The sequence below is a fragment of the Pipistrellus hanaki genome (assembly GCF_964339955.1).
Source record: "Pipistrellus hanaki genome assembly, chromosome: 8".
Lineage (NCBI taxonomy): Eukaryota > Metazoa > Chordata > Mammalia > Chiroptera > Vespertilionidae > Pipistrellus > Pipistrellus hanaki.
Genome location: NC_140510.1, coordinates 48,743,700 through 48,768,851, shown reverse-complemented (window position 1 = coordinate 48,768,851; position 25,152 = coordinate 48,743,700). Strand labels below are relative to the sequence as shown.

The following is a 25,152-nucleotide window of genomic DNA, read 5'->3' as shown; positions in this document are numbered from 1 at the left end:
ATTTATAATGGGACAATATAATTTAGAGAAATCTGTTTAATAATAAATGGATCCATCAATATTAAAATTTGTTTTGTGAAGAGGGAACAGTCCTGTGTAAAAAGGACTGGCAAAATCTAAGATTTTGTATTTTCCTAAAATCTACTATTTAAAACAATTCCTTAACTTTCCAGTAAATATTTCTGACCACAGAGCTGAAATGCATATACAGGCCCACCACAGTATTGTCAAGTTTGCAATTTTACTTTATAAAACCATAGGGAAATTCTTCAAAGAGTAAACAAAAAATATAGGCATTTAAAAAAAATCTAGGTGCAAATTGAACTAGCACCAAGTTTGTTAACGTATAATAACAGTAGAGAAGAAGACACTTACCAGATGGAGACATATATTCTGCATTTGCCCTACAAACTACTTTGATAGGCAGATTACACATTTGCAAAAAGGCCTGTAAATCAAGAGAAATACAGTAAGCCTAGGGAAGCATATTTGATCACAACTTTTTAAAAACTTTTCTAAACTTAAGTAATCACATTTATATCTATTGAAAGTGAAAGATTTGTATTCCAAACAAAAATATTTCCCTACTGAAAGTGTGATGTAAACACCAGTGAGTGTATGAAGTTTAAAGCATTTATACATTTAAGAAAAGAAATGTAAATTATCCACATTTATTTTACTGTATTCATTTACATAAGTCCACAATACTATACATTGCTTTAATTTTCTTTAATAGATAGCAAAAGTCCAGTTATTATAAGGTATTGTTACTTAATTCTACTATTCTTTTTTGTCTTAGGATAAAGTTCTCAAAATGTTATTTCTGCTATTTTAAAGCTCTCTCCAATAATACTAAATATCCTAACATGTAGTTTTTATGCTCATTAATCACTTACTAAAGATATAGTTTTATTTTTACTTTGTTTAAAGTAACGAAAATTTTATAAGCAACTTAAATATCTAATAGGAAATGGGTAAATTATTTATGTTAAATCCAAACCATGGAATATTATACAATTAAAAATCACACTTTTAAATAAAGAATATTTTACGACAGGAAAAATATCCACATTATAATACTAAGTGAAAAAATATAAAATTGTATTGATGATATATACTAATTCATTTTTAAGTGTTTTTAAGACATCAATAAACTCTCTACCAACATACATGCCTTCTGTTAGATTCTCTCCACTGTTTTTTATAACACTCAAAGGTTACTCCCCTTGTTCTCTCTTCTATGACATGTAGGTTTCTTTTTCTCCACTCACTATATTTACCTATGTTCTTTCTATAAAAATGTTCAATTAGAATAATCATCCTATATAATAAAAGGCTAATATGCAAACTGTCCCCTCTACTGGGAGTTTGACTAGGGGAGGGGGCTGGCCTGCCAACCACCCAGAGCCTCTCCCCCCAGCCAGCTGTGGCCCCTCCCCCTGGCTACCCCACATCAGCCCCCCCACCCCGATCAGGGGCAGGGCCAACTGCTGGCCTCCCGTATGCCCTTGTCCCCTCCCCCCACTACACCCCAATCTAGACAGGCTAGCCCAACATCACCTATCCACAAATTGCTCCAGGTCTCTAGACCTATATAATAAAGAGGTAATATGCAAATTGACCATCACTCCAACACACAAGATGGCCGCCCATATGTGGACAATGATGGCCATCCCATGTGGACACAAGATGGCCACCACAAGATGGCAGCAGGGGAGGGCAGATGTGGATAATCAGGCCAGCAGGAGAAGAAAACTGGGGGGGGGTCGGGGGGGGTTGTTCCAGGCCTACAGGGGAGGGCAGTTGGGGGCAACCAAGCTGGCAGGGGAGGGCAGTTAGGGGTGACCAGGCTGGCAGGGTAGGGCAGATAGGGACAATCAGGCCAGCAGGGGAGGGCTGCTAGGGGTGACTGGGCTGGCAAGGTAGGGAAGTTAGGGGTTACAGGGCCAGCAAGGGAGGGCAATTAGGGGCGACGAGGCTGGCGAGAGGGCTGTTAGGGGTGACCGGGCAAGCAGGCAAGGGCAGTTGGGGATGACCAGGTTGGCAGGGAAGGGCAGTTAGGGGCAATCGGGCTGGCAGGGGAGCAGTTAGGCATCAATCAGGCTGTCAAGGAAGTATTAGGGGTGATCAGGCTAGCAGGCAGAAGTAGGGCAATCAGGCAGGCAGAGAGGCGAGCAGTTGGGAGCTAACAGTCTTGGTGGGATTGGGCCTAAACAGGCAGTTGGACATCCCTCAAGGGGTCCCAGATTGGAGAGGGTGCAGGCTGGACTGAGGGACACCCACCCAAGCACGATTTTCATGCAACAGGCCTCTAATAAATTATGGTTTTAATTACCACATACAAATTAGAAAACAAAGTTTTTATCTATTTCAAAACTGAGGAAACTATTATAAATAACAGTCAAATATCAGTTGAGATAAATTACAATAATAAATAACAAGGCTAATACTTATCATATATTAAGTCTATTAATAGACCAGCTTATCCTAGCCAATAAAGATTTCTAATAGGGGTTGCCTATTACAATTCCTTCCTCAGTTTTATATTGGAAATCAGTCTTAAGATTCTTTCAAAGCAGTAAGAGTGTTCAACAGTGATTATTATCTTATATGAAGAGCTCTATTTACCTAAAAATATGTCAATTCTCTTCTTTAAATCTGTCTTCCGAAAACTCTAGTCTTCTAGAAATGCTCCTCTCTAAAAATAAACCTCTGATCCCTCTCTACTTATACCCTCTGATTCCTGCATTGCTCTAAAATTTATATCTATATGTCTGATGTCATCAAGTAAATATAATACCTTAGAGAAACAAGGAATAGATTTGAATTTTTGTAATCCTGTCACCGCTCCAACCTCCCTCATTTTCCTACAGCTACCATAAGACAGTGCACTACTTATACTAAGCATTCAATGCTTAGTGACGGAGCCAACCGAAGCTCTCAGAGTTTATTGTGGCAGAGGCTCAATTATCTCCCTATATATGTTTCCCCTTTCTCTACAGTGGTAGAACCCATGATGTATATCTTCACACGTGACTGCCTGAAATAAGAACTTTTATTCCCCAGGCTCTCTTGTAACAGGGTGTGGCCAAAGTCTAAATTCTGACCAATGGGATTTAAAGTTCTAGGCAACTGCTGGAAAGTTTCTTAAACAGGAACCATTTTTTCCATCCTGTTGACTAGAATGTGAAAAGGATGACTGTAGCCACAGCAGCCAAACTAAAACATTAAGTACAAATTCAGTGTTTAATAGGGGTGTCGAACTCAATCAGAGAAGGGGCCAAAATCTAAAATCCAGCCTAAATCGCGGGCCGAATGGTTTACTGAACAGTCATAAACTGACAATGTCATAAACCACATGTGTCAAACACAAGGCCCGCGGGCCAAATCCAGCCCGCCAGGCCTTGCAATGTGGCCCGCACCTCGCTGTCATCACTGCACTCCGCTGTCAGTTTATGACATTGTCAGTTTATGACTGTTCAGTAAACCATTCGGCCCGCGATTTAGGCTGGATTTTAGATTTTGGCCCCTTCTCTGATTGAGTTCGACACCCCTATCATAAACTGACAGCGGAGTGCAGTGATGACAGCGCGGTGCAGGCCACATTGCAAGGCCTGGCGGGCTGGATTTGGCCCGCGGGCCTTGTGTTTGACACATGTGGATAGTCACCAAGTCTGGATTACCTGGATTTATAAGAAGAAAAAAAAAATCCATTTGAGTTTTTTGTCACTCACAGCCAAAAGTTAATCCTAACTAATTCACCAACAATTACTATTTCTAAGTTTAAGCACTACCTCAGCCAACCAAAAACTAATTCCTCTGTGTCGCTGTAAGTGTATATTAACATTCCTCTAAATACCATAATCTGCACTCCCGATTTATAGTAATAATAGTGAGCTTCTTGATTAACCTCTAAGTATAGACTAGGGAAGTGGTTCTCCAACCTGGTTGGCATGCATCAAAATCATGTGGAAGACTTATTAAAACACTGTTTGCTAGGAAGATAATTAGAATAAAGTTTAAATGGCTCTTTCAAGAAGAGTAGTGACGAGAAGGCAGGAAGGATTAAAAAGGTCAACTCCCTTCCATTATACATGCAACAGCACTGATGGTAGAGAAAGGCTGAGCTCATTAAAACATAAATAGAAAGAAAAAGTGAAAATAGGCTGAAATTACAAGAAACAGGTAGAAAAACTGACATGCAAAATCCATGAGAAGGAAAAAAGGAATGGGATAAAAGCACATGTGGAAAGACTTTTGCCAAAAAACAGGACACTTTTTCCACTGTCATATACGGAGTGGTCGGAAACAGTGATGAGAACTGCAATATAATAAGAAAACTAGAGGGTGCTCATATTCCATAATTAACAGAAGGAGAACTCATATGCTAAGAATGAGGAACTAAGAGAAGATTGCGGCCCTCAAAAGAAGAAAGAAATCTGAAAGAATTGCTTATATCTTCTCAAAGGTCTAAATAATATTCAGTTGTTAATTAACAGTCATAATATATAAAAAATAATAAATGTGATATACTGCATTTTGCTATAATACATGCATAATGGCAACTAAACTGATCAATATTCCAGAAAGCTGTATTTCACAAAAATGATTAAACAAAATTGTAATGTTCTATAACCAAAGCCATACTTCCAATCCTGTGAATTTTCTCCTCCTTTACTATAAATACAAACTTAATTTTGTCCAATTTAACATCAATTTTGTCCAACTGATGGCTAACTCTGGCCATTATTAGTTTTACAATATTTACTTTAATTACTCGTTATCCCTGATTCAAAATATGTTTTCTTAATTAATCTGTATTTCACAAAGAAGTCTGATGTCACAAACACAGTATTTTCATCCAAACTTTCAAAATACGAAACATTACTATGATTGTGTTCAAGAATATAAAAATTCTAAAACCAAACCAGACTTTGATTCAAACAGTATTATCCCTTTCTCTTGTAGGATGAAAGAAAATCCCCAAAACATTCCAAAATAGCATTTTCACCTTTCATTTTCATTTTCAATCCCCTACTAGCACTCCAAATACTCCAAATAAAATAGGCATGAAACAACCTAAAACACATTTTACTTTCAATCTAAAATTGAAATCTGCATGTTTTTCTTATCTAAATCCAAAGGAAAATGTAGTTCTAATTATAGTAAAAATAAATAATGACTTAAGATAACTCCCCTAAATTCTATTCCTCAGTTGGATATTTTATTCCAAACTAATTCAAGTGATTGACAATATAAAGTTTTTGAGTCAAAAACTTACTACATTCTATCAGAATAATGATGTATAAACTGTGCTGTCCAATATGGTAGCCACTAGTCATCTGTGGCTATTTAACTTAAATTTAAGTGAATTAAAGTTGAATAAAATTTAAATTCAGTTCCCCAGTCATACCAGCCACATTTCAACTGTTCAAAAGTCACATGTGGCTACTGGATATCTATTTATTGGACAACACACAAGACACACACACTCACATACCCCCCCCCCAAAAAAAAAAACACCGGAACATTTACATCATCACAGAAAGTTAGTTCTATTGCACCCAGTGGGTCTGTAACAATGGTAATCAGTGCATTAAAGACATCTTAGCAAAAAAAGAAGAAGAAGAAAAGACATCTTAGCAAGAGAAAACATGAATAACAAGCAACTCCGCTCTGCTCTCTTTTCAAAGGCCTGGAGATGCTAAGGTACAACTACATTTTTTTAAACCAGAAAAGCATGTTCTATTGAAACACTGAGAAACCCAATCTCAAAGGCCACCCCATCTCTTTTATGGACACAAGTGACAGAAGTATGTACAGATCAGTATCATCTTTGTCAATACTTTCCTGTAGGTCTGTAATATCAAGGTGTTAGAAACTGATATTATAAGAATAAAAATACAATCACGGATAGTTTTATCTTTGGTGTTTTCTATCCCCTGCATCTACAGCCCACCAAGTGAAAAGCCAATTTAACTGCCTGGTTAAAATAAGCAGCTTTAAGAAGCTAAGAAAGCCATCCAATGAGAGAAGTATTATCTTCTGAAAATTTGCTGAGACATGAGTGACATGAAAAAGCCACTGCCAGCAGGAGTCCTTTAAAATCTCAACAACTATGGCTCAACCTTCAGGAGATTAAAAATAAGTATGCAAGTCTCTTATAATTAATGTAAGTAGGAAAGTAGAATAACATTAATGAGAAAATCAAACAAAAGCAATACATCTCAAGTATTATGCATGTCTAGTTTCTTCAAGTTTTTATTTATGGAGAAATATACTAATAATATTCCAGAAAGAAATGTAGGGAGGAAATTAGTGAAGTTAAGTTCAAAACCAAAAAGTCATTCATTTCTTTTACAGAAAACAATAAATATGACAGTTCCTGACAGAAACAAGGAAATAAAATCCAAATATTAAAAACCTTAAAATATCAAATATTCTTTTATTTAATTGCATTATGGCTTTTCAAAAAGATAACTAAAAACAGTTCAGAAAATGGTGAAAAGGTCTCCACCCCAGCTGGATGGAAACACAGCCAGCCAACAACAGGCCTGCTCCGGTCACTACATTTACCCAGGGAAGATGTTGCCTCATTAAGATGCTATTCTTACCATAATTTAGAGCAAATGACTCTCTGTTGCTGACTCATAAGCCATAGCACTATTATGACTGGGGAACCATTAGCACATCCCCATTCCTTAATTGTCGCTGGATAAGTGCTCTAGGAGAACTTAATGGATCCTAACAAAAGATAGATTTAAGAAGCAAGTTGTTTAAATGGAAGAAGACTACAGTATCTTTTGAAAAATGAAAAGTCTTTGCATCAGTTTTAAGAGTCAGTATAGAACAAAAAGGAATTAATAAAGCAGAGCCTCCCAGTGAGACATCTCGCAGTGGAGTCTTAGCGACTGATTGTGTTAGCTTGAGAAAGTTTCTTTATCTCATAAGCATTGATTTCTAAAATGAAAACAATTTATTAAGCAGAATAATTGAGGTACTGTATGTAAAATATTATTTAAAATCAAAATAGCAAAATTGTACACTAAGATAAAAATCTCTAAATAGATATTTAAAGGATAAATGAGGCAACATGACCCAAAGAACTTTTCAAAAGAATAATGTAAAGAGCAAGTGTATGATTTCTGTTTTTATTATGTATCTCATATAAAATAAACTCTCTCTAACAAGGCAAAAACAAGTGAATAAGGATACTGACATAAACTTTTACTTTACAAATACTTTTTCTAAGCAACACACTAATGAAACTGATAAAAAGCCTCTACCTCCAGAATACATGCTCCATTAGTACACAATGACTATGTCTACCTTATCCACTGTGCTATCATTGGCATACTACAGTTTCTCAATAAATATTTGCTTAATGAGTAAGATATTGTTATTCATAATAATAAATGCAAACATAACTTCATAGATAACTAGTATTATACAAAAAAGCTCAGTTCTTTAAAAATTAAATGTGGGAGGAATTGGGGGATGACATCTATAATACTCTCAACAATAAAAAATAAAAACTCTGCAACCCAGAAGAGTGCCCTCTCTCAACTATGTTGCAACCCTGTCTTGAACTTCTACTCTCCATAACTAAGAAATAAATTTCTATTGTTTATATGCAAAAAAAAAAAAAAAGATGTAACTCCTTTTAAATTCAGAGGATTTTTAAAAGTCAGCAATATTACAAATATCAATAAACAGATAGTGTTTTAGGAAACAGTAAAAGGAATTCACCTTAAAAAAAAATAGCTGTGCAGAAGTAATCAGAAACTACAATTCAATAAGCATAAATAAGCTTTAAATAAAACAAATTTGTTGCCAAAACATGAAATGCTATTAAGAGCAAATCAGAGGACCTCCCATAGTACAACTCTCACTTGAAAACTATCCCTGGAATATTTGACTCAATTTTATAATAGATACATCAACATCTGATAGCTGTAGGAAAAAAAATCAAGTATAGACTAAAAGCAACAAAAATAATAATCAGAATAGGAAAAGATACAAGCTTTCCCTGTTAGAATAAATAAAAGTAAGTTGTAGAGTCGAAATTAAGGAAAAGAGATATAAAATAGGCAAAGAAAGGAAAAGATTAATTCTTGTAACCTAAGAACCTAATGCAATACCAGTTGCATGACTGGCACTCAATGAATAATTTGGGAATAAAGAAAAGAAACTTTCCCCCCTGAGGTCCTATAATGAATATTTTAAAGTTTTGTTAGTTACAGATAAAATAAATATTCCCAACTGAGAAGAATAAAAACAGAAAAAAATTATTAGGATATGCTAAATAGTAAATGGCAAGAATAAAATGTATACCTTTCATTTTAATAAAATAATGGTAACTCAATATTGAATCATTTACCAATGAGCAGTAATAATGATTTTCTTTCCTCTTCTTTATTCCAAAAACAAAATGAGCATTGGTAAAATGCATAACAGTATTCTTTAATTGAACTTAAACAAAAAATTCAACATTGTTTCCTAATCCTATATAATAAAAGCTTAATAAGCAAATCGACCTAACAGTAGAACTGATAAAATGACCGATCACTATGATGTGCACTGACCAGCAGTGGGCAGATGCTCAATGCAGGAGCTGCCTCCAGCCTGCAGGCCCCAGACCAACTAAGGCGGGTGCCAGCAGGGGCCCCCAATTGCCCTTCTGGTCACCCCACAGATGGGCCCTGATTGCAGGCCAGGCCTAAGAATCCTACCCAGGCACCAATTCGTGCATCAGGCCTCTAGTAAAGATATAAAAATAATTCAAAAGTTTAAAGAATTATATTGAATATGTTTTTTAAAGATTGGGTGCTTTATACTAATTAATTTTGTGGAATTTAAAGAATTATAAACATAGCTTCTAAAAAGTATGTGAATCACATTAACAAAGTTATCCAAATTCTAAGTAGTAGACAATCAATTCATTTTTAGTTACAACAAGGTAAACCTATCCTGACAGCAGACCTTAGGTTTTCTTCTTTGGGACAAAGCTTTTATTCATTTCATAATTAAATTTGAAATATTTTATGTAAAGATTCACCAAGGACTATTCTAAAGCATGCAATACCATTTTCAGGACATAAAATAAAAATGGTTCTGAATTTTAATTCATATCTTGTTTTACTAGGACACAAAGGAAAACTATGATGACAACTGAAGAATTATTTTTCACTTTACTGAAGAGGCATGTTTTAAAATTAAAAACCATGAACAAATCTATCTACAAAATAATTTTTATATCAAACAGCTGCAGATCCTATAATTGAAATAATATATCTAATGTTACAAATGAAAAGTGTTAGGTATCATTCTTAAAGTGACAGATTAAGTACCTAATCCAGTTAAAGTAATAGCCATATTTGTAGTTTAACATAAATTAAGACTTTAATTATATTTGTGACTATTTTAAACAAAATAACGAACTCCTTTGTACCTGGGAATGTAATTTATAGCAAAGCCAGGTTCATTTTCCAAACCAATCTATTTCACACTGCAGAAGTACTTTGGTATAATGGTATAATGTAATTCTTATTGTAGAATGTTGAAAGAATAGATTCACTAAAAGCACAGAAGAGGTTTGAAGATAAATGAAGATGCTATTCATTCAAGGGTAATTTCATCTTAGAACTATATGAAAGATGTTTCACTCACACGAGTAGTGTATGGCCTCAAATTTAAGTGTATTTTCAGCTCAAATACAATGCTGCTAGATCGATTATGTTGATACTGTATATCTAATAATGAAGAATTCTAGCCTTTTTCTGTTTAAAAAATTGACTGTCATTTTTCTCATCTTACTGTTGTCTTTATTACTCTGTTTAACAGCAACAAATTTTGAAATTCTGCTTGCTATTTACTTTTTAAACAAAAAAATATACAATTGATGTTCTTACTTGTAATCTCTCAGAATTACAGGAGTATGATCATTTTTTGCTACGTTAAATAGATACTTATATTAGTAATCCAATACCCTACATAATCACTTTACATTATTTCACTAATTACTAAAAATAACAACTCTCTTAGCCACCTAATTCTATTTTGAATATTCTTCATTTTCACAACTCTGGTAAGATTAATTTAAATATTTTATATAACAATACCATTTATGAGCTGATGGATTAATATTAATGAAAATTTTTTATTCTGCAAAATTCTGTTTGTAACTTAAGTTTTATATGTTTAAATTATTCCGGAGTATAAGCATAAATCACAAAAAAAAATGCTTTTTATATTTTTGGTATAGAAAAGGTGATGAGGATAAAATATTCAATCTGAAAAATTTAAACTCAGTGATATCAAGGAAACCTCTGCGGCCTCCATTTTGCTCATTTTAGGATACTGAAAAGGATTTTACAAGTCCCCTGATGTAACAAATGTTTACCAAGTTCTCTCTACCCCTTAGTTTTCCTTTCCTTCTCCTAATCCTGAAAGTAAATACAGAAGCCTCATTTTTCAGAGGATGAGCAAAGTGGGAGGGGTGAGCAAATGTTAAAAAACTAAAATTTAGCACTGGTTGGGTAGGCCAATTGGTTAGAGCATCATCCGATACACTAAGTTTGAGGTTTCAATCTCTGGTCAGAGCACATACAAGAAGCAAGCAATAAATGCCTAGTGGAACAACAAATCGATGTTTCTCTGTTCTCTCGCTCTCTTCTCTCTCTCGCTCTGGCTCTCGCTCTCACTCTCGCTCTCCTTTCTCTCTAAAATAAAATGAAAAAGTAAACTCAACTTTTCACTTTATGAAATTTTAAGATGTCAATTTTTAAATATTTTCTATAAAATATTAATTCTCTATTAAAATATATCTACTGATATCATTCCGCTTGTATTTAATTTAATCAGATTTAAATTAAACTAAGACAAAAACTGCATACAACCATAAACAATTTGTATCCAACTAAACTGAAAATTGAAAATCATTTCTTTCAAAATTCTGCAGGTAAGCTGTCCACTGTGGCCATATGCTATGCAGCATTTTCATAATCACAATGCAACAACTGACATGCAGTCCCAAAGCAAAGAGAAATATTCCTCCTTCTGTTCTTCCCTGATCACTACATTAGGATATTACTATTTTAACTACACACCAAAAACAGGTTTCTTTATTTTTAAATACATTTTTATTCATTTCAGAGAGGAAAGAAGAGGGAGAAATTGAAACATCAATGATGAGAGAATCACTGATCAGCTGCCTCCTGCAGGTCTCACACTAGGAATCAAGCCTGCAACCAGGGCATGTGCCCTTGTTGGGAACCAAACCTGGGACCCTCCAGTCTGCAGGCTGATGCTCTATCCACTGAACCAAACTGGCCAGGGCAAAAAGGTTTCTTTTTAAATTAGCTTAAAATCAAAATCTTCTCTAAAATGGACTGGAAAGTAACATTTTATTATATAAAGGCATTAAAAATATGTATATAAATCTTTGAAGTCAAAATAGGCACTAATTCAGCATTTAACATCATTTTTCTATTACTTTTACTTTTGTCCTACTGATTACCAAATTTCAACTTCACAATAACTCATAATATAGGTAAGACTTCCTTTATCACGTTTCAAAGATCTAAAAACTAAGAAATGTCTTAATGTCACATCTTAATGTAATCTATAAGAATAAGATATAATTAGCTAGGAAATGTCAGAAATAATTTTTGATTTAAATGCACGCATGTGTGTGTGTGTATGTGAGCCTAATATGCAAATTGTCCCCTCAGGAGTTCGACTGGGAGACTGGGAGATCAATCGCTCACTATAATGTGCACTGACTACCAGGGAGCTGCACAAAATAAAGACCCCAGCCAGTGGCCAGCAGCCAGAAAAGGGAGGCCCTGGCCAGCAGCCAGAAGGCCCTGAACAGCCCTTATCACCAGCTAGGCCTAAGGACCTTACCCATGCACAATTTGTACACTGGGCCTCTAGTCTATATATATAAAAACCTAAGCAACTGTTCGACCTTTTGACTGGTCACTATGATATGCACTAACCACCAGGGGACAGAAGCTCAATGCACAGGCATGGAAACATGGAACAGATTGATGAATCTCAGAGGGAAGGGGAGAAGAAAGGATGGGAAGAGGTTAACCAAAGATCTTATATGCATACTAGAGGCCCGGTACATGGATTCATGCACCATGCGGTACCTTGGCCTGGCCACCAGCTGTTCCCCCTCATTCTGGCCCCACTGCACCTGCCAGCGGGCTCCCACCCAGTCAGTTCTGATTTGGAGAGGCTTATGCTGCTGTCGTGGTGCTTGCCAGCCATGAACTCTGAATCTAGCATCTGTCCCAAGGGGTTAGGGGGCGATAGGCCCTTCGGGCAGGTGGTGGGACACCCTTGCCAGCCAGAGATTCATCCCCCTCACATTCATGCCAGTTGTCAGGAGCCACCAGGAGGCTGCTTTTATAACGTTTCTTCCCTTACAGAGTGTCTAGGGAGGGGCAATGGCCGCAGTGCCCAAGGCCGACTTCCAGGAGACCGGTGGTGCTGCTGGAATCATGCCAGCGGTGCCGGTCCATCATTGCCTGGCCTGTTCTCTGGAAATTGGACCTACAGGACTACTGAGGGAGAGAGTGGCTGCTGCCAGGCTGGTGGGCTGCCAGGACAGGTTGGTCAGCTGAGCAGCACTCATGCTGTGGGAACACACTGACCACCAGGGGGGGCAGCTCCTTCATTGAGCATCTGCCCCGTGTTGAGCATGGTCATTGCACTTCATAGCTACCGGTCATTCGGTCAACCAGTTGCTTAGACTTTTATATATATAGATATCTATTAAATAATTAATTGGTTAGGTTAGGGATATGAGTAGACACAGAAAATTATTATCAAAGTTCTTTTACCAATCAATATAAGCTTAATTCCTTCAAAGTGGAAGTATTATAAAATGGAAAGTTTCTCTCTCACTGTGTGTGTGTAGTACGTTATATATATATGTATATATACCTAGTTACATGTATGTATGTATGTACATATATATGTATATATCATGAAAAACAGAGAAACACACACTACACTAATACTCACTATATTCAACACATGAAATTATTTTATGACCAGGCAAACACTTGAGGTAATACCAATACTTTGTGAATGAGAAAGAAAAACGAATCTAAGAGGAAATAACAGCCATGAGAAAAATTTTTTATTTTCTTTTAAACTGAAATCAAGGTTCCTTTAATCAAAAATGATCTAACCACTTAGTTTCAGAGGTATAATAAATGCCAACTCTATGTGGTAAATAAAATTTAAATTTCCTGATTGTTAACTAACAGACTATTAAAATATATGATGTATGATATCTGGTATCTTCTAGTAAATATCCAGTTTATGGATATCTGTCACATTGTTTTGATCAATTTTATACATTTAACTGATTCTTCTAAATGCATGCTGGTCCACTATATAGATGAAAATTACTCCATAAAGTTTACATCAGATATCTGGAAAAGTCACATTTATAGTCATGGCTACTATCAGCTGTCAAGCCAAAGAATATTGAAGAAAACCAAGAATTTTTAATATATGCTGGTTAATTTATCATCTAAGTGACATATGTAGTATAACAAAACAATTGAAAATGGTTAAGCAAAATTCTGCATTTTGAAAGGTCCCTTTTTTCCTGGTTTTATTTTTAATTGCAACTATGATTTGAGAAGCCATGGTGAGAAAGCAAATTAACAGGAACCATAAAAATAGAGTTGCTAAATAAAGTATACACCAAGATTTTTTTCCCTCCCACAGATTATTTAAGGCATTCATTTTTTTATCGCTAATATACCAATATTTTAATTTGCTATGAAAACTAATTAAGCCATCTATCCCAGGGTTTCTCAACATTGACACTAAGTATATTTGGGGCTGGATAATCCTTTATTGTGGAGAGGCTGTAAGATGTTTAAGAGCATCCCTGGCTCTTAAACATCTTAGAGCATCCCCTACCCAGTAGATGCCAATAGCACTCTCCCATAACAGTGAGACAACAGAACATGTCCAAACATGGTCAAGTGTCCCCTTTGGAGTTGAAACCTCCCTTAGTTAAGAACCATTGGTGTATTCCTATCCAAAATACTTTCCTTAGTGAAAATTATTTCACTATTTCCTAAACTACTCTTCTTTGGGGGTTCCCAAACAGCTTCAGCAGAGAGATCAGTAAACTTCCTAAAAACCATATGCAGAATAGTCTAGGTATGTTTTTACTTGTGTGCGTTCACTGGAATGTTTCATCAGATCCTGAAAGAGTTATTCCAAAAATGGCAATTAAAAAAAGGTTAAGAATTAGTGCTTCGACTAAAATATTCACTGTTCCCTGAGCCATCTTTACAAGGCTATAAAGATTGAAAATACTAGTTTATACACAGCAAATAATTTATTGGTACTATCAATTACTAGGTAACATTGCTTTTCCGATATGTACAAACCCTTCATTCAACAAATATTTACTAAGTGCATTCTATATTCTAGGCACCATGTTATTAGTATTTGAAAGCAAAACTTAAATTCTATTTTCCTTACCAAAAATAAATAATTTTTTTAAATTAAATAGCAGTATAAAATCCATATTTATTGTCTATAGCCAACTAAAATGTTTGCTTCTCCAAAGTTAACATAAGAAAACACACTAGTTATAATGCTAGTGCCTAAAGATAAAATAAAGGTAAATAAAATAAAATAAACATAATTTATATTCTAAAAAGATACAAATCTTCAAAAAGAAACTTACAAGATACTCAGACTCATACAAATAAGCTACTGTTCAATACATTCCTTTTCATCTCTCCTTTCACTATCTTAAATAAAACACAAATGTATTGAATGATATACTATGTATTAAACATAGTTATTAAGCCCAGAGGATACCAAGTGAATAAAGAAATATGAGATAACCAAGTGCCTAACATCATGCCTAGAACACAGCAAAAGTTCACAGTTCCTTTTCCTCCTTTCTGTCCTCAAGATGCTCACAGTCTCATCTCCAATAAATATCACATGTCTTACATTTCTCTTTTAAGTTATCTTTTAGATGCTGGACCAAAAAGAAAAAAAAAAAAAATCTTTGTAATTCAAATTATGTAAGCTAACTGAATGAACAGCAGATATGTAAAATGTTTGAATAATTATAATTCTATAACCTACATGAACATTTCTTTATTTTGTTAAAGTAAATAATCCCCAAGTATCCTATTCTTCCTATAGTACAATTTAAAATTTATAGGACCACTAATCTTTTTTGGATTATACAACTTAAAGAGCTATTGCATTCAATAAGTGGCAGGGGGATAAACACTAATGTAATCAATCCTATATAATAAAGAGGTGACATGCAAATTGACCTTCACGTCCTCACAAGATGGCTGGCTGCATACTACCTGGTTGCAGGGGGGTTAGTAAGGGACGACCAAACGACTGAACAGCAGGCTGCTGTGGTGACCAGACCAGCCGGGGGGCCATGAGGGGTGACCAGGCCAGCAGGGAGGGGGGGAAGTTGGGGGAAACCAGGCCGGCATGGGGAGCAGTTGGGGGTTATTAGGCTGGCAGTAGGGGGGCAATGAGAGGTGACTAGGCTGGTGGGGAGCAGGCAGTTGGGGGCGACCAGGCCAGAAGCAGGGATGGCAGTTAAGGGTGACCAGGCTAGCAGAGAGGGGCAGTTGGGGGGCGACCATGCTGGGGGGGGGGGGGGGCGCGCGGGGGCGCGCGCGCACAGTAAGGAGTGACTAGGCAGGCAGGCAGATGAGCACTTAGGAGCCAGTGGTCCAGGATCTGAGAGAGATGTCCTCCAAGGATTGGAGAGGGTGCAGGCTGTGCTGAGAGGTCCCCCACCCCACCTCCATGCATGAATTTCATGCACCAGGCCTCTAGTAAGTATATAAAAAACTAGAGGCTCGGTGCACAAAATTCGTGTGCAGGAAGTGGGGTGTCCCTCAACTCAGCCTGCACTCTCTCCAATCTGGGGCCCTTTGAGGGATGTCCGACCACCCGTTTGGCTCGATCCCACTGGGCCATCTTGTGGTGGCCATCTTGTGTCCACATAGGGTCAGCCACTGGGATCAAGCCTAAGCAGTAGGTCGGACATCCCTCTCACAATCCAGGACTACTGGCTCCCAACTGTCCTCCCCTACAGGTCTGGTCCCTGCCAACTGCCCTCCCCTCCTGGCCTGGGTCCCTCCCAACCACCCTTGCCTGCAGACCTGGATCCCCCCCAACTCCTCTCCCCTGCAGGCCTGCCCCCTCCCCCCCCCCCAACTGCCCTCCCCTGCAATCCTGGTTCCCCCAACTGCCTTCCCCTGCTGACCCAGTCACCCCTAACTCACCCACAAATGCCCTCTTCTGTAGGCCTGGTCTCCCCCAACTGCCCTCCCCTGCAGACCTGCCCCCCCCCCCCCCCCAACTGCCCTTCCTAGACGGCCTGGTCTCCCCAACTATCCTCCTCTCCTGGCCTGGTCACACCAACTGCCCTCCTCTGATGGCCTGGTCACCCCTTACTACCCCACACTGTCCTCCCCTGCAGGCCATCCTGTGGCAGCCCTCTTGTGTCCACATAGGAGCAGCTATCTTGGGTCTTGGTGTGATGGACAATTTGCATATTGCTCTTTTATTAGATAGGATTATTAGAGAAGAATATGTCTGCTTTAAGATTATCAAAATGTTATAATGAGTATAATGAGAAAATGATGCTTTAAAATATGTGGTGAATAAATCTTCACAAATAAGTTAGAAAGTAATCTGGTGTCTGTAAATATCACCCCAAAAAAATCAACACCATCATATCTAGCCAAAAGCAAAACTACTAAGAAACAGAAGTAATTTTTTATAAAAAGAACAAATAAAAATGTTATGTTTATTTTATATACTGACAACAAATAACTGAGTAATATTATATAATAAACTTACCCTTCACAGAAGAGATTATATTATTGTAAAACACAAAACTTCTAAACAGAATGCATCAAATTATCTGGGGGGGAGGGGGAATTTCCAACTCAAAATGAAAAAAATGTTACATTATTTATGTATTTACCTGCACAGCAAGGGAAGCTGCATTGTCAGAAAGCAAAATTTGCTCCCCTGTGGAAATACAATAAAAAGTTTGAGTAAAAAGTGTGATTGCTAACCAAGTCAGATATACTTATATTTTTATTTTTAAAAGCTATTCTTATTTTTAAAAAGATACAGCCTTTCAGTAACATAAATATTAAGTTCTAGATCAAAACTATTTAATTATAATTTTGATTGTATTATCATTGTATGTAAACAAGACTATTTCCTCTAAAACTGATTATTTATCACATTTTTATCAGCAACATATAATTAAAATCACTCACTTAAAAACAAACTCATTTTTCAAGTTTTTAAGATATTCTTCTTTTCATTAAAATTAAATATATTTTAAAATTAAGTACTATTTGTATGTACTCAACCTCTCTAGTTAAAAATCAAACTATTTGAAATATAAAACCAGCTTGCAGTTCATATTGCACAGTGCATCTAAGTCTGTCACACAAAAGAAAGATGACAAGTTCACTGCAATAAAAATTCCATGCTTAGAAGACCAGGGCTGCTGCATATTAGTCTTCATTACTTTGCAGTCTTCTGACAACTGTAGCAGGCTGCTGAGCCCCAAATGGGGTCCATAATGTGATCTGATGATATATGAAGAGCTGCTAAAGGGAGCCTGAACATCCTGGCCTATACATTTTAACAGTTCCTTTTTACTGAGAGCCCACTTTACCACAGGACTTCAAAAATCTGCTGTGTCAGCTATTGGTGCAGTAAATCTGCCAACTGCTCCTGCAACCACATCATTTTACACTGCCTACAGCAACCAATATAATGAGTCAATAATAAACTAAGGACCTTATACGCCATGAATAGTTGGTTTACACTGGCAGACACAAGTTTAGGCAAAATCTCCTAGACAAATTACACAAGAGAAGCCCTTTTCTTTATGTTTTATGTTCCCTTTGCAGTAAATTATATTATTGAGTGAATTTTTTTGGTAATAGATATATTTTGATGCAAGGCCATTTTTAATTGTGAACAAGTTCCTACCTTTCAGTTGCTGATATAATGTAGCATTTTCAGGCCAAGGTTCTACGGCTGTGGAAACAAGGCAATGGTAATTAGGCACATAGAGCAAAAACATTTGAATAAGCCACCAAGTTAAGTAAGCACATGCATTGACCTAGAGGAGTGGTCGGCAAACCGAGGCTCGTGAGCCACATGCAGCTCTTTGGCCCCTAGTGTTCTAACGCCACTTCTTCAAAATATTATAGATTCGCCTAGGCCGAAAACCGACTTCTGCCCATGGGCCACAAGGTTTCAATCACACTGTACGTGCACGCCTGCACGTGGTATTTTATGGAAGAGCCACACTCATGGGGCCAGAGAGCCGCATGTGGCTTGTGAGCCACAGACAGTGGTAGGCAAACCATGGCTCGTGAGCCACATGCAGCTCTTTGGCCCCTTTGAGTGTGGCTCTTCCACGGTCTGGGCAAGTCTATTTTAAAGAAGTGGCATTAGAAGAAGTTTAAGTTTAAAAAATTTGGCTCTTAAAAGAAATTTCAATCATTGTACTGTTGATATTTGGCTCTGCTGACTAATGAGTTTGCTGACCATTGGCCTAGAGCAGTGTTTCCCAACCTTCTCTCATGATGAGAATCACCTGGTGGAGTTGTTAAAACACAGATTCCTGAATCCCAACTAAGAAGTGCTAAACTAGGATTTTTGGGAACATATAGGTAAAATTGCATACCTAACTTAGTGCTCTGTATATAACATCTGTGTTAGAGCACTAGTTAAGTATACAATTTTACCTATATGTTCCCAAAAATCCTAGTTTAGCACTTCTTAGTTGGGATTCAGGAATCTGTGTTTTAACAACTCCACCAGGTGATTCTCATCATGAGAGAAGGTTGGGAAACACTGGTTTAGATAACACTTTAAATGCATGCTTGATTTATTGTTTGGTGGTGATTTGTTTTTTGTTTGCTATGGGGAGGAAGTGGAAGGTATCTTGCCCAATGGAAAGTAAGAGTTGAAAAAACTAACATAGCCTATGCTACTATTCCTTTAGCCTCCTTCAAACACAGACATATCCAGAATGTTACTCATATAGATATAAAAAGATACTGAATTCTGATTCACTATAAAAACAATAGGGAAACAATATAATATTTCACCGTAAACATTTAACAAAGTAAATTTTCAAACAGACAACAATGCATGAAAGAATCAAATATATCTGTATGATGTTGTGCATGTTGCTTCATAAGCTGGTTATATTTAAACATATAGTGGAATCCTAGTGTATTTTAGAACATTTCATTGCCTTGATCCCACCACCACCACCCCACAAAACTAAAGGAGAATAGTATGATGAAGCAAAAAGTACCTACAATGTCAAAGCTGGTAAAGCTAATTTTAGGCCTAGTCAGGTTTGACCTTGACTTTTAACCATTCATCTACAGAAGACTCTAGTTAGCTACAAAAATATTAGCAACTTAACTTGGGAAAAGCACTAGATATAAATTCTGACTAATCAACAACACTTAAGAAGCAACGTCTCCACTGATAGAATATATAGGATTTATGTAATTTGTTGAATTTTCCTTTGTAAAAGCCATAAAACATCAGAATCTCCAATTCTAGCACAGTAACTACATTTGCTCTCAGGAAAAATCTAAGTTAAATACATGAAATTTGATAATACTTAGTATTTTCTTATTCTGTTTATAATACAGTTTCTGTGATATAGCAACAAATTATCATTTAATATATAACTCTACCTGAGTTTTTTAAAGAAATGTATGCATATGAAGTATTTTTTTCTTATGAATGATCATTTAAGATGCACTAAAACGGTCCCAGGGATAAGGTGACTCCTTAATTTGCTTTTATTTACACTTTAAGATAAAAAGGAAAATGTAATAGTAGTATTATAAATTGTAAATGCTTTGTTTCAGTTTGGGCTACACAAAATTAAACTCATACTTAAGGGTAATACCATGAAATCACCAAGCAAATAATGAACAGACATAGTTTTATATGCTGTTACCCACAACATTATACATACACGTAAAGGCTACTGAGTTTCAACTCACATACCAAAAAGGCAGTGAAACTAAATATTATGTTATTGTAAACTTTTTAACAAAGTAAAATTGCAGTAAGAAACCCAATTAACCTGTGTAACACAGTTTTATAAAAAGTCAGGGAAACAAAACAAGCTGACGTTAGCAAATTACTCAAAAATAACCTTTTAGGATAAACTGTATGGTCAGCACACCTACACTGTTTACGTCTATATGAGAAACAATACAATGAGGTTCATTCATTATAAGATCCTACATCATCAAAGATTCAATTGTATGCATTGTATTAATATTATTAAAGCAATAAAGCATAGAAATAAAATTTACAAAAATTTCAAAGATGTTGAAACTAAGTGGACACAGTGTGTTGTATACATCTTCTGTATCATGTTGAGCGTATATAGTTGGTGCTCATTGTGTGTCAAAAAAAAAAAATAGAAAAGGACCGAAACTGGTTTGGCTCAGTGGATAGAGAGTCAGCCTGTGGACCGAAAGGTCCCGGGTTCAATTCCAGTCAAGAGCATGTACCTTGGTTGCGGGCACAACCCCAGTATGGGGTGTGCAAGAGGCAGCTGATCGATGATTCTCTCTCATTGATGTTTCTAACTCTCTATCCCTCTCTCTTCCTCTCTGTAAAAAAATCAATAAGATATATTTTAAAAAAGAAAAAAAGAAAAGAGATATTTTGGTTAAACCTACTCTATTCGCTAAATATTAATATTATCTAATCAAAATGTTATCTAGACTGCCCTGGCCAGTGTTGCTAAGTGGTTAGAGCATCAACCTGAACATGGAAAGGTCCTGGGTTAAATTCCCAGTCAAGGGCCTGGGTTGCAGGTTCAATCCCTGACCTGAGTCAGGGAGCATGTGGGAGGCAACCAAATGATATGACTCTCACAACAATGCTTCTCCTTTCGCTCCTTCTGTCCCTCCCTGTCTCCCTACCCTCCCTTCCACTCTCTCTAAAAAAATCAATGGAAAAAATGTCCTTGGTACTGAACTTAATATTATCAACTATGTTAAAGTAATAAATGTTCTAATTAAATATTCTGATAATTTTAACTGCTTGTTAGCTGTTTTGTACACATATGAGACATAGATTTAAATTTTTATAAATGATGGAATAGCATTCTCTTAGCATTAAATACATACTGAATATAATTTAAATGTTCTCTGTTAAGTCAGAAACTATTTCACTACTCTGCAGTATCAAGTTCTCATATAAATAATAAGTTATGTTGAGTTCTTTTATCATCAACCCCATGGATTCTTCAGATCTATTATAACAGACATATGTGAAAGTAAAAGAAATGTCGCAACATATTGCCTAACTGCAAATAAGAACAAAGAAGTTGCCTACAAATACCAAAAGCTCTGCTATTAAGAACCGAAAGCTGAAAATGGGGGTGAAAGTGCTATGCTTTTCTTGATCCAAGATGCAAACTATGTTCCAACTCAAAAATTATTATTGAAAAGAAATTCTTGGAAAGTAACTGCCAAAACATCTGATACTATCTTCACAACTAAAGCCTACCATTTAAAAAGAGAAGGCAATAAGGCTGACAGAAACCTATATAATCGTGTTATTTTAACAGCCTGGAATTCCAGTGCATCCATAGACCAGGTGGCAAGAGATGGTAGATGAGGCAGGGAATGACTAGCTACCTATCTCACCCATGAGTATAGAGATATCACTGATTTAAATGTGTCACCTATGTAAACCAGCTCAAATAATTACATTTTAAGCATGACATGGAACAAGAAATGACTACCATGTTATTCGATAGAGTATCCAAAGTGAAAATCCTAAGTTGTGTAGATCTACAAATCAACCATACAGATTTTTATCTAGAAAATGAGCTCTACAACTGCCTTCATAAGGAAGTCCATGAATCATGAACATTATTACCCACACATAGCAAAGTACAAAGCCTATTTCTTGGTTTGGGTAATATTAATTAAAGCCTTTTTATTCAGAATGCCTATTATATGAAAGACAAAGTCCAAAAATACAACTTCTCCCCCACTCCTCTTCCGAGGTTAGGCAAGTCAATACCCACCCTTGCTCCTGACCCTCCGTAACAGATTACAAACTGAAAATTATAGTGCTGACAACAGACCTTAAAACTCTGTAGTATTTAAAAAGGGAAATATTTTAAAACAATAATAAAACATTTTCATCTCATACAAGTTTTACTTCAGTCAACCCAAAATGTTTTAGACCACAGACTAAGTCTTTTTATTTTTATTAAATTTATTGGGGTGACATTGGTTAATAAGATTATATAGGTCTCAAGTGTAGATTTCTATGATACATGATCTATATATTGCATTATGGGCCCACCACCCAAATCCAAATCCTCCTGTCACCATATATTTGCCCCCCTTACCCTTCACTGTCCCCTATCCCCTTTCCTCTGGTTAACTACCATAGTGCTGTCTAAATCAAGAGTGAATAAAGTTTCAAAATTCATCCATCATATTTTCAATTTCTACCAGCAAAAGTATACACTGATATGCCTTTTTAAACCTGCCTTAGAGAAGGGCCAAACTTAGAATAAATATAGAAGGTGTAGCTAAAAGTTTCTTTGAAAAAAAAAAAGCCTGGGCCCTAGCCAGTTTGGCTCAGTGGATAGAGCGTGGACCTGCGGACTCAAGGGTCCCGGGTTCGATTCTGGTCGAGGACATGTGCCTTGGTTTCGGGCACATCCCCAGTGAGGGGTGTGCAGGAGGCACCTGACTAATGTTTCTCTCTCATCGATGTTTCTAACTCTCTCTCCCTCTTCCTTCCTCTCTGTGAAAAATCAATAAAATATATTTTTTTTAAATAAAAAAATAAAGGAAGACTGGTAGGAAATGGGGATTGAGAGAGAATGCTGTCTAATGCTGTCAAGGAGCCAAGTTACTGGTATTATTAGACAAAAAGTAAACTTTATGCTTAACATACATCAATAGTTTGTGTGGCTCTTAAAATAAACATTAGAATCGTCAGCTTGGCCTTACACATAATTCTCTCTACTCTCTGACCTCATCGTAACTTCACTCCACCCACTCTGTACTCCAGCCACACTGGCCTTCATCTAGTTCCTGAATGAGCCCCATTCCTTCCTGTCCTAGAGATTCATTTGGTCTGTCTCCTCTGCCCTGGAGCAATCCGCCCTCACATGTCTGCTCAAACATCACTTCCTCGGTTGGGCCAAGTTCATGGACATGCAACCTGAGCAGATCCACAGGCCTGCACTGAGAAAGGCTCCGCCCTTGGTTTAATGTTGTGCTCTCTCAGTCCGGGAATACTTCTGAACAAGGGGCTCTCGTTTTCCTTTTGCACCGGGCCTACAGCCAGTCCTGTCTTCAGGGAAGTCTTCTCTGACCTCCCTGAATGTTCACACACTCTTTACAGGCTTGAAGAGCATGCACACTCGGTTATACCACTTAACACAGCCAACTTTTTGACATAGAAGTCAGGACTATTTGATTGTTTATCTCTCCCTAGAACATAAAACACCATAAATCCCCATGTCCAATTTTTGTTACCATTTCATCCCTAGAACCTAGCACCTTACAGGCAATCAGTAGATGTTGGCTGAATAAATGTTTCCTATTCACTATCGTTATTATTATCAATCTGTTACCATTTAGGCTAAGAATACAGCAGAGAAGATTAGGAAACTACACAACATGCTCCAAAAAAGGAAACTTTACCCAAAAAACTTTAATACTACAACCAATAACACAACTGTAAAAATATTAAACAGCTGTCTGAAATAGTTGGCAGAATTTAATTCTATAAACTCACCTATGCAATGACCCTTAACACTGAAAATTTGTTTATATATTTTATATCAAATATATAGTTTTCATGAGATATTACTGTTACAACCCTCCTAAAACTAATATCAAGGCCCTCAATCAATGATAAGTAATCTCACTAATCCCCTTTCCACACTCTACAATCAACCCAGGATCACCACCTTTAAATCTCATGTCCCCATCAATAAAATATATGAGCATGCAGACCCAAATAAATTTAGAAATCATATGGCTGGTATTCCTGAGCTAATAAATCACATCCATTATAAAACATACACTAAAAATGAAAGTAGAGTTTTTAAAAATTGAAATCCAAGTTCCAAGAGTTTAGTCCTGTACTTTAAAGGATTGTCTTGCACAATGCAGGGTGTTTTTACTCCACCCCACTTTGGAAAACACTGTTCTAGTTAAATAATTACCTTTTTGCAATTTTAGAGGAGAACCCAGCCATTCAGGTACCCTTGAACAAAGAAGTATCCTCCTCTATTTTAGTAAAATCCTTTTTTGACAATAGAAAAAACTTAGAATTTACACAAATTAATGGGAAGGGATATCTGCCTACCTTATCTACCTATCAACAGGACACTCATATCCTGTGAGAGCACTTAAAATTTCCCCATACATTTCATACTTTCTCACATTCGTGACTTTGCTCAAATTATTCCCTTCTGTCAGAACACTCTTTCAGCAGCACAAACTTAAATCCTATACCTTTCTCAAGTTAAAATGATACCTCCATCAAGAAAGCTTTCCTTAAGTTATCAAACCTAATTTCTCCTTTATCTATATTGTCGACAGCAGTTTGTACTTGTCTTAGATCATAGATTACTTTCTACCCTGTTCTATTATGTCAATATCTTATCTTCCTTTCAAGACAGTAAATTCCTAAAATGTGAAAAATCCCTATGGTCCTGAGATTATTTATTAAAGACTTGGATTCTCAATTGCTCCAAACTGAATATGGCATTGATAATAATATATGCCAAAATATGAAATTCAAATTAAGCAATATTTCAGTATTTTTATCTAAGTATCATTTAAAGCTAATATCTTTATTACAAGAGGTCCAAAGTAAAATTACCCATCTTTCAGAAATTTATTCTTTCACAAAAAGAAACCTATTATATCATTTTCATACCAAAGCAACAATTTAAGGTACTCTTCATGACATAACTGCATAACAAGGTTTCTCTCCAATTAACATTATTAAAAGTCTTTTACCCACTTAGTGCTTTACTTA

At 36.4% G+C, this 25,152-nt stretch overlaps 1 protein-coding gene across 2 annotated transcripts in view; it reads right to left on the bottom strand.

The window, feature by feature from the left end:
• The window catches only part of MTX2 (metaxin 2), a 51,202-nt gene that overhangs the window by 13,291 nt on the left and 12,759 nt on the right, over nucleotides 1–25,152 (bottom strand). For both annotated transcript variants that reach the window (XM_084892677.1, XM_084892676.1), the window contains 3 exons: nucleotides 18,061–18,108; nucleotides 17,030–17,076; nucleotides 376–448 (listed from right to left, as the gene is read on the bottom strand). In XM_084892677.1, coding sequence (XP_084748803.1) covers nucleotides 376–436 — 61 coding nt within the window. In that variant the 5' untranslated portion in view covers nucleotides 437–448; nucleotides 17,030–17,076; nucleotides 18,061–18,108. The remainder of the gene's footprint in view (nucleotides 1–375; nucleotides 449–17,029; nucleotides 17,077–18,060; nucleotides 18,109–25,152) is intronic.